Raw genomic sequence first — 14,227 nt, 5'->3', positions numbered from 1 at the left:
CTGGCATTTTGACATTATTGCTGCCTATGTCTTTCTAGATGTGAACTTGGGGTGTGTGTGTGTGTGTGTGTGTGTGTGTGTGCGCGCGCGCCCACGCGCATGCGTGCGTTTGTGTATGTGTGTATTTTGTTACAGAGGTAATGTACATTTGAAAAAGCTAATGTGAAAGTTAAAGTCCCAAGAATAAAGACTGAAAGTAACTGTCTCAAAAATAGTAATTTTATTGTTTTATTTTATTTTTATTTTTTGAGATGGAGTCTTGCTCTGTTGCCCAGGCTGGAGTGCAGTGGAGTGATCTCGACTCACTGCAACCTCCACCTTCCAGGTTCAAGATACTTTCCTACCTCAGCCTCCTGAGCAGCTGGGATTACAGGCGCCCTCTACCATGCCTGGCTAATTTTTGTGTTTTCAGTAGAGACAGGGTTTCTCCATGTTGGTCAGGCTGGTCTTGAACTCCTGACCTTAGGTGATCTGCCTAACTTGGCCTCCCCTTTTTGTGTATTGGTTTCCCTGACTCATCTGTATTCTTCTTTTATCATGCTGAACCAAGAACTTTAAAGTTTGCTACCATTCATAAATTAGTACAATTGAATATTAATTATATATGCCTTAAAAGTCTTTAGTTCTCTGTATTTCTCTTTAAATTATCAGAAATTTATAGAGTTCTAACCAACTATCATAATTTTCACCCCCTATAATTTTATGAAAACAAGATATATAACGAAAAGATGAAATACTTTGGAATCAGACAAGCCTAATTTCAAACCTGTTTCACTAATTATTAACTTAGTCACTATGAGCAAGTTGATTAATTTCTGTGTCTCAACTTTCTCATTTATGAAATAGTATAGACACACTTACTCATTAGGTTGTTGTTGAATTTAAGATAATGCATACATAGTTCTGAGTTTCAATGTAGCATCTAGTAGATACATAGCTATACAGTAAGTGTTAACATTATCTCTTGGCTGGGTGTGGTGGCTCATGCCTGTAATACCAGCACTTTGGGAGGCCAAGTTGGACAGATCACCTGAGGTCAGGAGTTCAAGACCAGCTTGGCCAAAAGGGTGAAACCCTATCTCTACTAAAAATACAAAAATTAGCCAGGTGTGGTGGCGCATGCCTGTAATCCCAGCTACTTGGGAGACTCAGGCAGGAGAATTGCTTGAACCCGAGAGGCAGAGGTTGCAGTGAGTCGAGATCCCACCACTGTGCTCCAGCCTGGGCAACAGAATAAGACCCTGTCTCAAAAAGAGAAAAAAAAGTCTCTCACTTTCCCCTAAGAACTGATTGAGTGATATTTATACCTAATGTTTGTTTGTAAAATGAGAATTGAATGTAATAAATTCAATAATCTGTTTTTTTGTTGTTGTTGATAGTAATCTGTTTTCCTTTCTCATGTATAGCATATCCTGCTCCTCTAACAAGTATCAGAGACCGAAAACCTCTTTTTGGAGAAATAGGACACACTATTATGAACTTACTTGTGGTGAGTAATTGAACTATTTTATTAGATGTTTTTATACTGTTACTTTCAAACTTTATTTAGCAAATTTTACACATTTATATATGCCTACTTTAATTTGCTGTGATTAGTATGATGACCATTCATTTACAATAAATCCTAATTTTTTAACATATTAGTGCTCAGTTTTTGATGAATTGCTTTTTAGAACATACTGTCTCTTCTACTGTATGTTGTGTACCTGATTCTAATTGCGTTTTGATTCATTCTCGTGCAGTTCTTGGATATTTAGGTAATGTAGAAACTCTACACAGACCTCTTAAAGTTGTTGAAACTTTTGTAAATGTGTTAGTAAAGTCAATCAGTCTTGTGATTTTGAGCAAATTATGGCCTTAGTTTCCTCATTTATAATAGGAAGTGTTGGATTACATGATAGCTAAAATTCTCTTCCATCTATAATTTTTGTAATTTTGTGTTTCTCTGTTACCATAGAAAAATATTTCAGTGGGCTCACTTTTATTTATATATGTCTAGTTTGAAGACCTTTTCTGTATTGGAAGTTCTGTAACTAGAAAGAGGAGATACCCTAAATACTACAAAATTTTTCCTGAGATGATATTCTTTATTATTGTTGTAGAGAAGGAGTTCTTGAAAAAGGATTTAATGGATGGGAAAATGCTCATGGATAGTAGTTTATGGTAATGGGATTATTTTATGCAGGACCTTCGAAATTACCAGTATACCTTGCATAATATAGATGAACTATTGATCCATATGGAAGTGGGAAAAAGCTGCATAAAAATACCACGAAAAAAGTACAGCGATGTAAGTATAATTGTATTCAAATGACAACTATTGAACATTAGAGTTCCTTAGAATTATGTCACATTAAATTTTTTATTTTGAATTAGACTATCTATTGTATTATGGCAACAATAAACATTGTTTTTGAAATCCTAGAATTTGTTTACTAGTAAATAATCTATTTTATTGTGTTTCTTTTTTCCTTACTGTTTTATTGAGGTGATTACTGTTCAACTGAAGTGATTTTATTTTAAAACATTTGTTCTATCACATTCCCAGGGAGTTGTTCAGACCAAAGCTTGATAATTGTGAAGCTGGTCAGGAATGTGGCTCTTAGAATAAGCATACAGTGTTAAAAGTGTTTCTAGACAGATGTTGTTGTTTTTGTTTTTATTCAGGTAATGAAAGTACTAAATTCTTCTAATGAACATGTCATTAGCATTGGAGCTAGTTTCAGTACAGAAGCAGATTCTCATCTAGTCTGTATACAGAATGATGGAATATATCAAACACAGGCCAACAGTGCCACTGGCCATCCCAGAAAAGGTGAGCATCATGGTTCAATTAATAGAGTTCCTTTCAAAGGGGAAATAAATGTATATTTACCTATTTGCTGAATTGTTGGTGATAAAACAGTATGCTTTGAAATTTCATCTACATAACAGATTTAAAAATTGCTTCTAATTTTTGTTTTTCTCTTGGGCTACATTAGGCTTACAGACTTGGAAGACTATATGCCTTTTGACATATTTAGGTTTCATATATCCCATAGAGTGGGAGTCTTTATTGGAATAATTTCTTTCTGAAATAAGGTATTTCTTTTCACATTTGTTCACTCTCTGCTCCAACAACTCTTAGTTGGGAGAGCACAGGGTGATAAGGATAAGAATGATTTATAAAACATAACAAGCAGCATCTATGAATGACGTTACTCTCAGCTCTGGCTGAATGGCTTCAGTGATTGCTCTGATTGCCAAACCCTTGCAGTAGAAGGCCTAACAAATTGAAAGTTAAATGGAAGCACTTCATAAAATTAATACATTATTATAGGATAACATACCTAGAATAATCTGACATTCTGGTTGCTAATAAAATTTTTTCCTCTGCTTATAAAAGTAATATATACTTATTTGTAGTAAGCTTAGAAAATGCATTTTGAAAAGTTGTAAAAAAGTGCCAAGATACGGTCACTATTGACATTTTACTGTATTTCCTTCTGTTTATATAATATAATATATATTAATATATGTTAAATAGATGATTTTATACTGGATATTTATACTTTTATATTATACTTTATTACTTAACATATTGGCATTTTTGCCATTAAAATTTAACAACTTTTGATTATTTGTTGAATAGGTATATTTTTATGTGGTAAAATTAAAAAGGTATAAATATTTATAGTGAAAAATCTCCTTTCCTCCCTTGACCACTCAGCCATCCTCTTACTCTCCCTACAGGCAACCAAACCAATGTTATCAGTTCTTATATATCTTTTCACAGACATTTTTTTTGCTTTAATGTATGTTCAAGAGACACACACATACACATCTATCTCTTTCTTCCACTTTTTTAGACAAGTCATAGTATTTTTCCATTCTTACCTTGCTTTTTTGTTGTTGTTAATATACTTTGGCGATTATTCTATGTTTGTATATAAAGAACTTTTATATTCTACAGAACTTTCCATTTTATATGTTATGTATTCTTTAACTGTTCCTTATTGATGGACATAAGTTGTTACCAATCCTTAGGGGCTATTTATAAAAATGGTACAGTGAATGGCTTTGTATACATTTGAACCTATAAGATAAATTCCTAGAAGTGGAATTGGTGTGTCAAATGATACATTTACTTGAAATTTTAGTAGAAAATTGCCAAGTTAGGGCTCCATAAAGACTGTTCTTTTTTGTGCTCTCACCAGTAGTGAATGTTTGATTTCCTACACTCTCACTAATACAGGCACAAACATTTAAAACAGTTTAATAGTCCATTAATTATTAATAAAAACATTATTATTTTATTATTTATTTTATTTACTTTTTTCTTTTTAGAAAGAGTCTTGCTCTGTTGCCTAGGCAACAGAAAGCACAGTGGCCTGATCTCAGCTTACTGGAACCTCTGCCTCCCAGGTTCCAACAGTTTTGCCTCAGCCTCCTGAGTAGCTGAGATTACAGGCACCTGCTGTAGTTTTTTTATTTTTAGTAGAGACGGGGTTTCACCATGTTGGCCAGACTGGTCTTGAACTCCTGACTTCAGGTGATCTGCCCTCTCGGACTCCCAAAGTGCTGGGATTACAGGCGTTAGCCACTGTGCCTGGAAGCATTAAATTATTTTAATATAATATTGTATCTTAATTTTTTAAAAGTTTTCTAATGTAAGTTGTGGTATAACATTTATTGAGCACTTCAAATGTGCATATCCACATTCTGCACTTAACAAATATGTAATATAAAAATAAATACTATAAAAATGAGCAGTTTAAAACAAATAATTCTTGTATTTCTTGATCAGTGACAGGTGCAAGTTTTGTGGTATTCAATGGAGCTCTGAAAACATCGTCAGGATTTCTTGCTAAGTCCAGCATAGTTGAAGGTATGAGTTTCATTTTTAATGTTGTTTTAATGTAGAGTTATTTTTCTGCAACCTTTTAAAAATACGTTTGATATTTACAAAAGAACATATGTAAGTTATAAAGCACAGTACCACAAACTTCTATGAATTCATCAGCCAGCACAAGAACTACAAGACTTATCTCTCTCTCTTCTGCCTCTCCCCAAGAATTAGTGACTGGACTGAGTACTGTGTTTATCATTCTCTTGCTTAATTGTTTTTTACTTTGTATATACATCTGCCTAAACAACATATTGTTTGTGCTTATTTAGTGAAATCATTCTTCATATAGTCATATGGAACTCCCTATTTTCAGACAATATGAGTTTCTAAAATTTATGCATGTTGTTTCTTACAACTATAGTTTATTCATTTTAAATGCTGTTAAATAGTTTGTGAATGTATTACAACATACTTATTTCCTGATCATGAACTTCTGGGTTGTTTCTGTTCTAAGAATATATTCTAGAGTTGCCCTAGAAACTTTACAAATTGGTTGTATCAATTTATATTACCATCAGAATATATAAAATTTATGATTGGTTTACATTTTCTCCAAATGTGATTTTATCAGACTGCTTAATTTGTGTTGATCCTGTAAGTATCTCTGAATATAGTCATAATTAGCATATCCCTAATTACTAATAAGCACAGCATCCTGTTACATATTTATTGGACATGCATGTTGCTTCTTCTGTGAAATGTCTGTTCATATCTTTTGCCCATTTTTCTATTGGGTTGTGTGTCTTTTTCTAACTAAAGTGTAGTTACACAATTTTATGTATTTTATATTCCTTCTCTACCATTTTTAGTGTCTTTTGAAATAGAAGTTCTCATTTTAATACAGTATAATTTATGACTCTTTTATAGCTAATGTCTTTTATTTAAGAAGTCTGTCATATGGTTTAGAAAGATATTCTCCTATGTTGTCTTTGAAGATTTAAAGTTTTGCCTTTCACACTTAAGTCCTTAATTTATCTGGAATTTAATTTTATGTGTTGTATGAGGTAGAGAAATCCAGTGACTTTTTTTGTCATTTGAATAGGGGTTGCTCTAGCATCAGATATTGAATTGTCCCTTTGCTCTAGTAACCTTTAATGCTCTCTCTGTCACATGGCATGTTTTATTTGCATGAGAATCTGTTTCTGGTCTATGTTCTTAGCTTTTGTTGTGTTTTAGTCAGTTTAACTCTGTACTGATACCATACTATTTTATTGTTTTTGTAAATATTTTCACTTTTACTATGAAAAAATGAAGCATGTATTAAAGTAAGAAAGTATAATATGAAAAATGTTAATGGAACCATCACCCACCTTTGACAGTTATCAATTTATAATCAACCTACTTTATACATACTCGTTACCTACTCTTCCCATTGGTTTATTGTTATTATGTCATTTCATTCACAAATAATACATGTTTCTAAAAGAAAAAGTAGTTTTTCAGAAACATAACCACAAAACTACAGGCTGAACATTCCAAATCAAAATATCTGAAATCTGAAATGCTTCAAAATCCTAAACTCTTTGAGCACTGGCATGACTCTCAATAGAAGTGCCCATTGGAGCATGTCAGACTTCACATTTCAATTTCAGATGCTCAACTGCTAAGTGTATAATGCAGATACTCCAAAATCCAAAGAAAATCTGAAATCTGAAACACTTCTGGCCCTACACACTTCAGATAAGGGATATTCAACCTGTATTATCACACATAAATATTTTATCAATAATTCCTGTATATCCAGTCAGTAGTCATATTACCCCCATTTTCTTTCTTAGTCAGTATCCAAATAAGATCAAATCACTGCAATCAGTTGTCTACTCTTTTAATTATGTCTGTTTTCAGTGTTTTTTTTTTTTTTTTTGTATTACTTCTTCTTAATCAGTATGGGCTGCCATAACAAAATACAACAGATTGAGTAGCTTAAGAAACATAAATTTATTTTTTCACAATTCTAGAGGCTAGAAGTTCAAGATGAAGGTGCCAACAGGGTTGGTTTCTGGTGAGGCTTGTCTCCTGGGCTTGTGAGTGGCAGTATCCTTACATGGCCTTTTCTCTGTGTGTGCTCTCAGAAAGAGAATGAGCTCCAGTATCTCTTCTTCTTATAAAAACACCAGTCCTAGGCTGGGCGCAGTGGTTCATGCCTGTAATCTGAGCACTTTGGGAGGCTGAGGCAGTTGGATCATTTGAGGTCAGGAGTTCAAGACCAGCCTGTCCAACGTGGTGAAACCCCACCTCTACTAAAAATACAAAAATTAGCCAAGCATTGCGGTGGGCGCCTGTGATCCCAGCTACTTGGGAGGCTCAGGTATGAGAATCGTATGAACCTGGGAGGCAGAGGTTGCAGTGAGCTCCAGGCTGGGCAGCAGAGCAAGACTTCATCTCAAACAAACAAAAAAAAACACCAGTCCTTTCAGATTAAGGCCTCACCTTTATGACTTAGTTTAGCTTTAGTTATCTTCTTAAAGGCCCAACTCCAAATACAGTTAAATTTGGGGGTTGGGGCTTCAACATATGAATTCTGGGGGAACACAGTTCTATCCATAACATTTAGATTTTCTAATTCTTTTTAAATCAATTATGGTAGTATGTGGCTTTCTAAGTGTATTAGTCCATTTTCACACTGCTATAAAGAACTGCCTGAAATACTACTTAGCCCAGGGCCTTGTGGCTAGGCTGGTTCTCTCCTTTCTAATCAGAGGCCTCTGCTGCGAACATGCTCCATCAGCTCAGGCCAAGAGGCATCCAACCTTGATCCCCACTCTTTGTATTTATTGGAACTGGAGGTAGTGGATCAGCCCTGTATCTCTTGCATCTGGTATTGTTCAATCTGGATGTTTGTTGGGACAGAAAGAATAACACAGAGCCCTGGAACAAACTGGGTTCCAATGATCAGTACAAGTTCTGCACAGTGAATGTGGATTACAGCAAACTGAAGAAAGAACATCTGGATTTCTAAATGAAATGTTTCACTATAAAGCTGCTTTAAGATGAAGGTCTTCCAGAAGCCATCCACACAATTTTCTACTTAACCAGGAAATATTTATTCTCTAAATGCATGAAATCATGTTGATGTAATCTGTTGGAGATTACACTGATTAATAAATAACTGAAACTTGAAAAAAAAAAAAAAAAGAACCACCTGAGAGTGGGTAATTTATAAAGGAAACAGGTTTAATTGACTCACAGTTTAGCATGACTGGGGAGGGTTCAGGAAACTTAAAGTCATGGTGGAAGGTGAAGGGAAAGCAAGGCACCTTCTTCACAAGGCACCAGGAAGGAGAAGTGCCGAGTTAAGGGTGAAGAGTTGGTTATAGAACCATCAGATCTTGTGAGAACTCACTTCCTATCATTAGAACGGCATGGGGGAAACTGCCCCCATGATCCATTTACATCCACCTGGTCTCTCCCTTGACTTGTGGGGATTATGGGGATTACAATTTAAAATGAGATTTGGGTGGGGACACAAAGCCTAACCATATTATTCTGCCCCGGCCCCTCCCAGATCACATGTCCTCACATTTCAAAACACAATCATGCCTTTGCAGCAGTCTCCCAAAGTCTTAACTCATTCCAACATTAACGCAAAAGTCGAAGTCCAAAATCTAGTCTGAAGCAAGGCAAGTCCCTTCTGCCTATGAGCTTGTAAAATCAAGAGCAAGTTAGTTACTTCCTAGATGCATTTGGAGTACAGGCATTGGGTAAATACACTTGTGTTAATTGCGAGAAATTGGCCCAAATGAAGGGGCTATAGGCCCCATGCAAGTCTGAAATCCAGCATGGCAGTCAAATCTTACATCTCTGAAATGATCTCCTTTGATTCCATGTCTCATATCCAGGTCATTTTGATGCAAAAGGTGGGCTCCTATGGCCTTGGGCAGTTCCAACCCTGTGGCTTTGCAGGGTACAGCCTCTCCCAGCTGCTTTCATGGGCTGGCGTTGAGTGTCTGCCATTTTTCCAAGCACACAGTGCAAGCTGTTGGTAGATCTGTCATTCTGGGGTCTGGAGGATGGTGGCTGTCTTCTTACAGCTCCACTAGGCAGTGCCCCAGTGGGGACTGTTTGTGGGGGCTCCAACCCCACATTTCCCTTCTGCACTGCCCTAGCAGAGGTTCTCCATGAGGGCTCCACCCCTTCAGCAAACTTCTGTCTGGGCATCCAGGTATTTCTATACATCCTCTGAAATCTAGGCTGAGGTTCCCAAACCTCATTGTGCATCTACAGGCTCAACACCACCTGTAAGTCGCTTGGGAATAATTTCCTCAGGTGACCCACTAAGCTTACCTGAGTTCTCCGCCTGGAGATAACTGCAGGCTTATCTCTTCAGATTCCCTTCAGGGATCTCAGTATTGTACTGCCTAGTGCAGTAACCTAAAAACAGTTATCTCATATATTTTTTCTAGTCTTATGGTTGGTTGTCATCAAAGGGCTATCTGGCTGGGCACAGTGGCTCACGCCTATAATCCCAGCGCTTTGGGAGGCCGAGGCGGGTGGATCATGAGGTCAAGAGATCGAGACCATCCTGGTCAACATGGTGAAACCCCGTCTCTACTAAAAATACAAAAAATTAACTGGGCATGGTGGCGCATGCCTGTAATCCCAGCTACTCAGGAGGCTGAGGCAGGAGAATTACCTGAACCCAGGAGGCGGAGGTTGCGGTGAGCCGAGATCGCTCCATTGCACTCCAGCCGGGGTGGGGGAGAAAAAAAGGCTATCTGGTACCAGTTATTTCATCATAGCCAGAAGCAGAAATTCTTATCTTTTTTTTTAACCCTAAAAAAATAATCTTAACTTTGCTGAATATTTGTCTTATTTCTTAGTGGAAAACAACCATTCAGATGATTAGCAAATGATTTAAAACTTGTATCTTACACAGAACATATTTTGATAGCAAATTTTATGGCTTAGATATACACATTGGTATTTGGCAAAAGAAATGTGAAACTTACTCTCATTTCTAGATGGCTTAATGGTACAAATAACTCCAGAGACCATGAATGGCTTGCGGCTAGCTTTACGAGAGCAGAAAGACTTTAAAATTACATGTGGGAAAGTTGATGCAGTAGACCTGAGAGAATACGTGGATATTTGCTGGGTAGATTCCGAAGAAAAAGGAAACAAAGGGTAGGAATTCTTTTTATTCTAAAATATAATTGATTTGAAGGAAAGGGAAGGATTAAAACGTTGTATTAATAAAATTAAATATTTTGTGAATGAATATAGACTTACACCATTTATTTAAATGCTTATACTCAAATTAATGAATGCAGTCTGTTTTTCAAACATGTACCTAACTGGCCTCATGAGTGGTGGTGTGGTTTTTGGGCCAGGATGGTCTATTTGGGAGGAGCTCGATGATGAAACATCCATTGTGTAGCAGCATGGGCTTGATGCCGGGGCTGAGAAAAGCAAGGCACTTTTTCTGTCAGATGGTACCTATTTTTGTCACATAAGTAAAAGATTCCTTTGGATGATATATACTATATTATTTTGATTCACTATAAATACAAACAACTGGATTTAATAATATATACCTTAGAGGCCTTACAAATTGTTACTGCCACTCCTTCCTCTCTTCAGTTACTCTTTTTTCTTTTTTTGAGATTGGCTTTTTTTGAGATTGGGTCTGGAGCAAAGAAGGAAGAAGAGGGCTGAAGGATTCCAAAACAGTTTTTTAATTCATGAGGCAGCTTTTCTATTAGGAGACTATCTAAGGGTTTTTTATTTTGTTTTGTTGTTTTTGAGATGGAGTCCCACTCTGTAATCCGGGTTGGATTGCAATGGCATGGTCTTGGGTCACTGCCACCTCCGCCTCCCCGGTTCAAGCAATTCTCCTGCCTCAGCCTCCCAAGTAGCTGGGACTACAGGTGCATGCCACCACACCCAGCTAACTTTTGTATTTTTAGTAGAGATGGAGTTTCATTATGTTGGCCAGGCTGATCTTGAACTCCTGACCTTGTGATCTGCCCACCTCGGCCTTCCAAAGTGCTGGGATTACAGGCATGAGCCACCAGACGTTGCTATCTAAGGTATTTTAAGCTTCAAGTCTGAATTGGGCATATGAGAAAGGAGATATAGTTTATTGATGGAATAAAAAAAGATTACTACACAATCAAGAAATCTTGGTAAATGAATATGAACTACAGATTTAATTATTTTGTATATAAATGAGATATCTTCTTTTATATTTTTCCCTCATTTCATCTGTTCAAATCTAATGATTTATTTCAAAAAGCACATTGGTGCTAATAATTCTATTTTATTATGTTTTATTTGGTAGTGTTGTCAGTTCAGTGGATGGAATATCATTACAGGGATTTCCAAGTGAAAAAATAAAACTGGAAGCAGATTTTGAAAGTGATGAGAAGATTGTAAAGTGTAGTGAGGTAACTAAGAAAGAAGGTTCCTTCCTTTTACATGCTGTGTTTCAATATATTTTTTGTTCTTTGAACTTGGAGATTATGCATACTCAACCTCCAAATGTGTATGCGAAGCTTATTATACTTTTTATGCTATACTTTGAGACACACACATTTCCACCCCAGACTTTTATACACCAGAATTGGATTTCCATACGGTTAGTTCAGGCTATCAAATTGGTGGTACTGCCTCCCAGCTAACAGTTAAGTGTTGGAAGCATTGCCATCTTTGGACTGTGTTATGTTATTTGACCATATTTTCATTTTCCTCATATTTTACAAAAAATAAGATATTTTATTGTCATTAATTTATAATCAGCATTCACATATGAACGTTATTTTTTATGTTCCAATTTATTTTTTAATTAGAGGATACAAAACTATAGACTCCCAACTCCTTAGTCTACGTCCTTATTCCCCCTCACATTGATTTCTTAAGCATTTTTTACGATTTTATTACATGTACAAAATAGAACCTACAGGGAATATAGACACAATGGAATATCGTTTGTTTTATCTTACCTTCATATAGATGTTCTTACAGGATACACTTACACTGTTTTAACAAAGTTTTCCTTGCTACAAATTAACTTGAGGCAAAAATAGCTGAGCCATTTCCATATTTACCATAACCTTTGGTTTTATGTTTTTACTTGTAGTATAGATCAAGCTATTGATATAGAATTCTCACAACTAATGATTTTCCTGGCATTTTACATTGGAATCTAATTAAAGTTGAATTGAAAGCAGCAATTGTTGCATTTAAAAGTTACTTTTAATCTTAATTATGACTTGTTTCCTAATTAAATACATTTCAGGTGTTCTACTTTCTAAAGGACCAGGATTTATCTATTTTATCAACTTGTTATCAGTTTGCAAAAGAAATAGCCATGGCTTGTAGTGCTGCGCTGTGCCCTCACCTGAAAACTCTAAAGAGTAATGGGATGAATAAAATTGGACTCAGAGTTTCCATTGACACTGATATGGTGAGGTGTGCTTTTGTGATGTATTTTTGAAATGAATGTATTGCATATTAAAATAATCAAGTTTTTCTCCAACCTTTTATTTTGGGGTGAAAGAAGTGAATGAAAATTTGTTGAGCATTAAATGTGTGCTATACACTTCACATATAGTATCTGTATTAATCTCCGCAGCAAGGATCAGCAAACTTTCTTTGTAAAAGGACCAGACAGTAACTATTTTGGACAGTGTAGGCAGTATGGTTTCTTTCACAACTACTCAGCACTACCATTATATTGGGAAAGCAGCCATTCAAAGTAGGTAAACAAATGAGTGTGGTGTGTTCCAGTGAAATTTTGTTTACCCCATGGGGCCAAATTTGGCCTGCAGGCCATAGTTTGCTGAACCTTGCCGCATGACTACCCTGCCTTATAGATAGGTTTTTAAAGTTACTTATTCTGACTAGATTCTATATGTACCAGATTTAAAATCTAAAAGTATATATATACGAGGACCACCTCACTGAACATTTCCAGATAGCAGCATTCACACTGTATTCTGTGTAACTGGTGGATTCTGGAGATAACAACTCCAGACTACAGTGTAAATGGTTCCCAGTAGAGATGTATAAAGGCAACAGCCTTGGAAATATCTTTCCTACTGTTGACATCAACTGATCAGTTCACCTCCGTACTTTCCTTTATCCTCCTTCTCTGGCCAAGCAATCAGTGTTACTCATTTCTTAGTATTCTTTGTGATTTTATGCATGTACAAGCAAATAAGTGGGCATCCTCCTTTTTCATCTCCTCTCTTTTACACATTTTTTACCTCCTTTAATATATCCTAAAGATATTAATACCAGTATATATTCTTTTTAACAGTGGCATAGTAGTTGATTATATAAATGTACCATAATTTATCTAACTAGTTATCTATGCATATTTGATATATGTTGATAGACATTTAGGTTGTCCACAATATTTTGCTTTTACATAAGAGTAAATATATCTATAAAAAAAATTCTGAATAGAATTGCCAGGCCTGAGTATATATATTCAATAGATATTACTATATTATCCCAAATAGAGATTATGCCAATTTATATATATTTCCTTTAGCAATTTGTGAGAGCTCTTCCCCCTACACCCCCACATCCTGTTTTTGAGACAGAGTCTCGCTCTGCCACCCAGGCTAGAGTGCAGTGGCACAATCTCAGCTCACTACAGCCTCTGCCTCCTGGGTTCAAGCAATTCTGCCTCAGCCTCCTGAGTAGCTGGGACTATGGGCACGCTCTACCACACCTGACTAATTTTTGTGTAGAGACGGGGTTTCACCATGTTGGCTGGACTGGTGTTGAACTCTTGACGTCATGTGATCTGCTCACTTGACCTCCCAAAGTGCTGGGATTATAGGTGTGAGTTACCACACCTGGCCACCCCCACATCCTTATCAAAGAAGTATATAATCAAACTTTTGAACTTGGACAATTTGATAGGTGAAAAATAATATCGCATTATTATTAATATTATTATTACTTTTTAAAGACATGCTGTCTCACTATGTTACCTAGGCTGGTTTTGAACTCCTGGGCTCAAGCCATCCACCTGCCTCAGCTTCCCAAAGTGCTGGGATTATAGGCATGAGCCACCATGCCTGGGCCCCAGTATTATTTTAATGTATATTTCTCTTAACAAGGAGTGATGATTATCTTGCATGTAAAAACAATTTGTTTTTCTTTGAACTTTCAGTTTAAATCTGTTAGGAAAATAAATATTTTGAATTTTTTAGGAGTAGGAATATTTATTTCTTTAACAGATTGAACTGAAAGTTCTCTTTTCGACATCCAAGTAACTGTTTCCAACATCCAATATAGATTTTCAAAGCCAAGACTTCATTAGAATGGTTACTCTAGACATGGGTGAGTTCATATGTTGAAGATTTGCTTTTCTCCAGCCAGGAT

At 36.1% G+C, this 14,227-nt stretch overlaps 1 protein-coding gene across 6 annotated transcripts in view; it reads left to right on the top strand.

Annotated features, from left to right (window-relative positions):
* Positions 1 to 14,227, top strand: part of ZFYVE16 (zinc finger FYVE-type containing 16) — a 55,586-nt gene that overhangs the window by 38,933 nt on the left and 2,426 nt on the right. For 5 of the 6 annotated variants that reach the window (XM_074384294.1, XM_074384289.1, XM_003920801.4 and 2 more), the window contains 7 exons: positions 1,407 to 1,489; positions 2,186 to 2,290; positions 2,668 to 2,815; positions 4,787 to 4,867; positions 9,850 to 10,012; positions 11,169 to 11,274; positions 12,126 to 12,293. In XM_074384294.1, coding sequence (XP_074240395.1) covers positions 1,407 to 1,489; positions 2,186 to 2,290; positions 2,668 to 2,815; positions 4,787 to 4,867; positions 9,850 to 10,012; positions 11,169 to 11,274; positions 12,126 to 12,293 — 854 coding nt within the window. Of the gene's footprint in view, positions 1 to 1,406; positions 1,490 to 2,185; positions 2,291 to 2,667; positions 2,816 to 4,786; positions 4,868 to 9,849; positions 10,013 to 11,168; positions 11,275 to 12,125; positions 12,294 to 14,227 lie in introns of those variants that run through there. The other variant, XM_074384295.1, reaches the window with a different exon arrangement.

This window comes from Saimiri boliviensis, chromosome 1 (assembly GCF_048565385.1).
Source record: "Saimiri boliviensis isolate mSaiBol1 chromosome 1, mSaiBol1.pri, whole genome shotgun sequence".
In the NCBI taxonomy this organism is placed as follows: domain Eukaryota; kingdom Metazoa; phylum Chordata; class Mammalia; order Primates; family Cebidae; genus Saimiri; species Saimiri boliviensis.
This window is presented reverse-complemented; position numbering and strand designations above follow the sequence as displayed.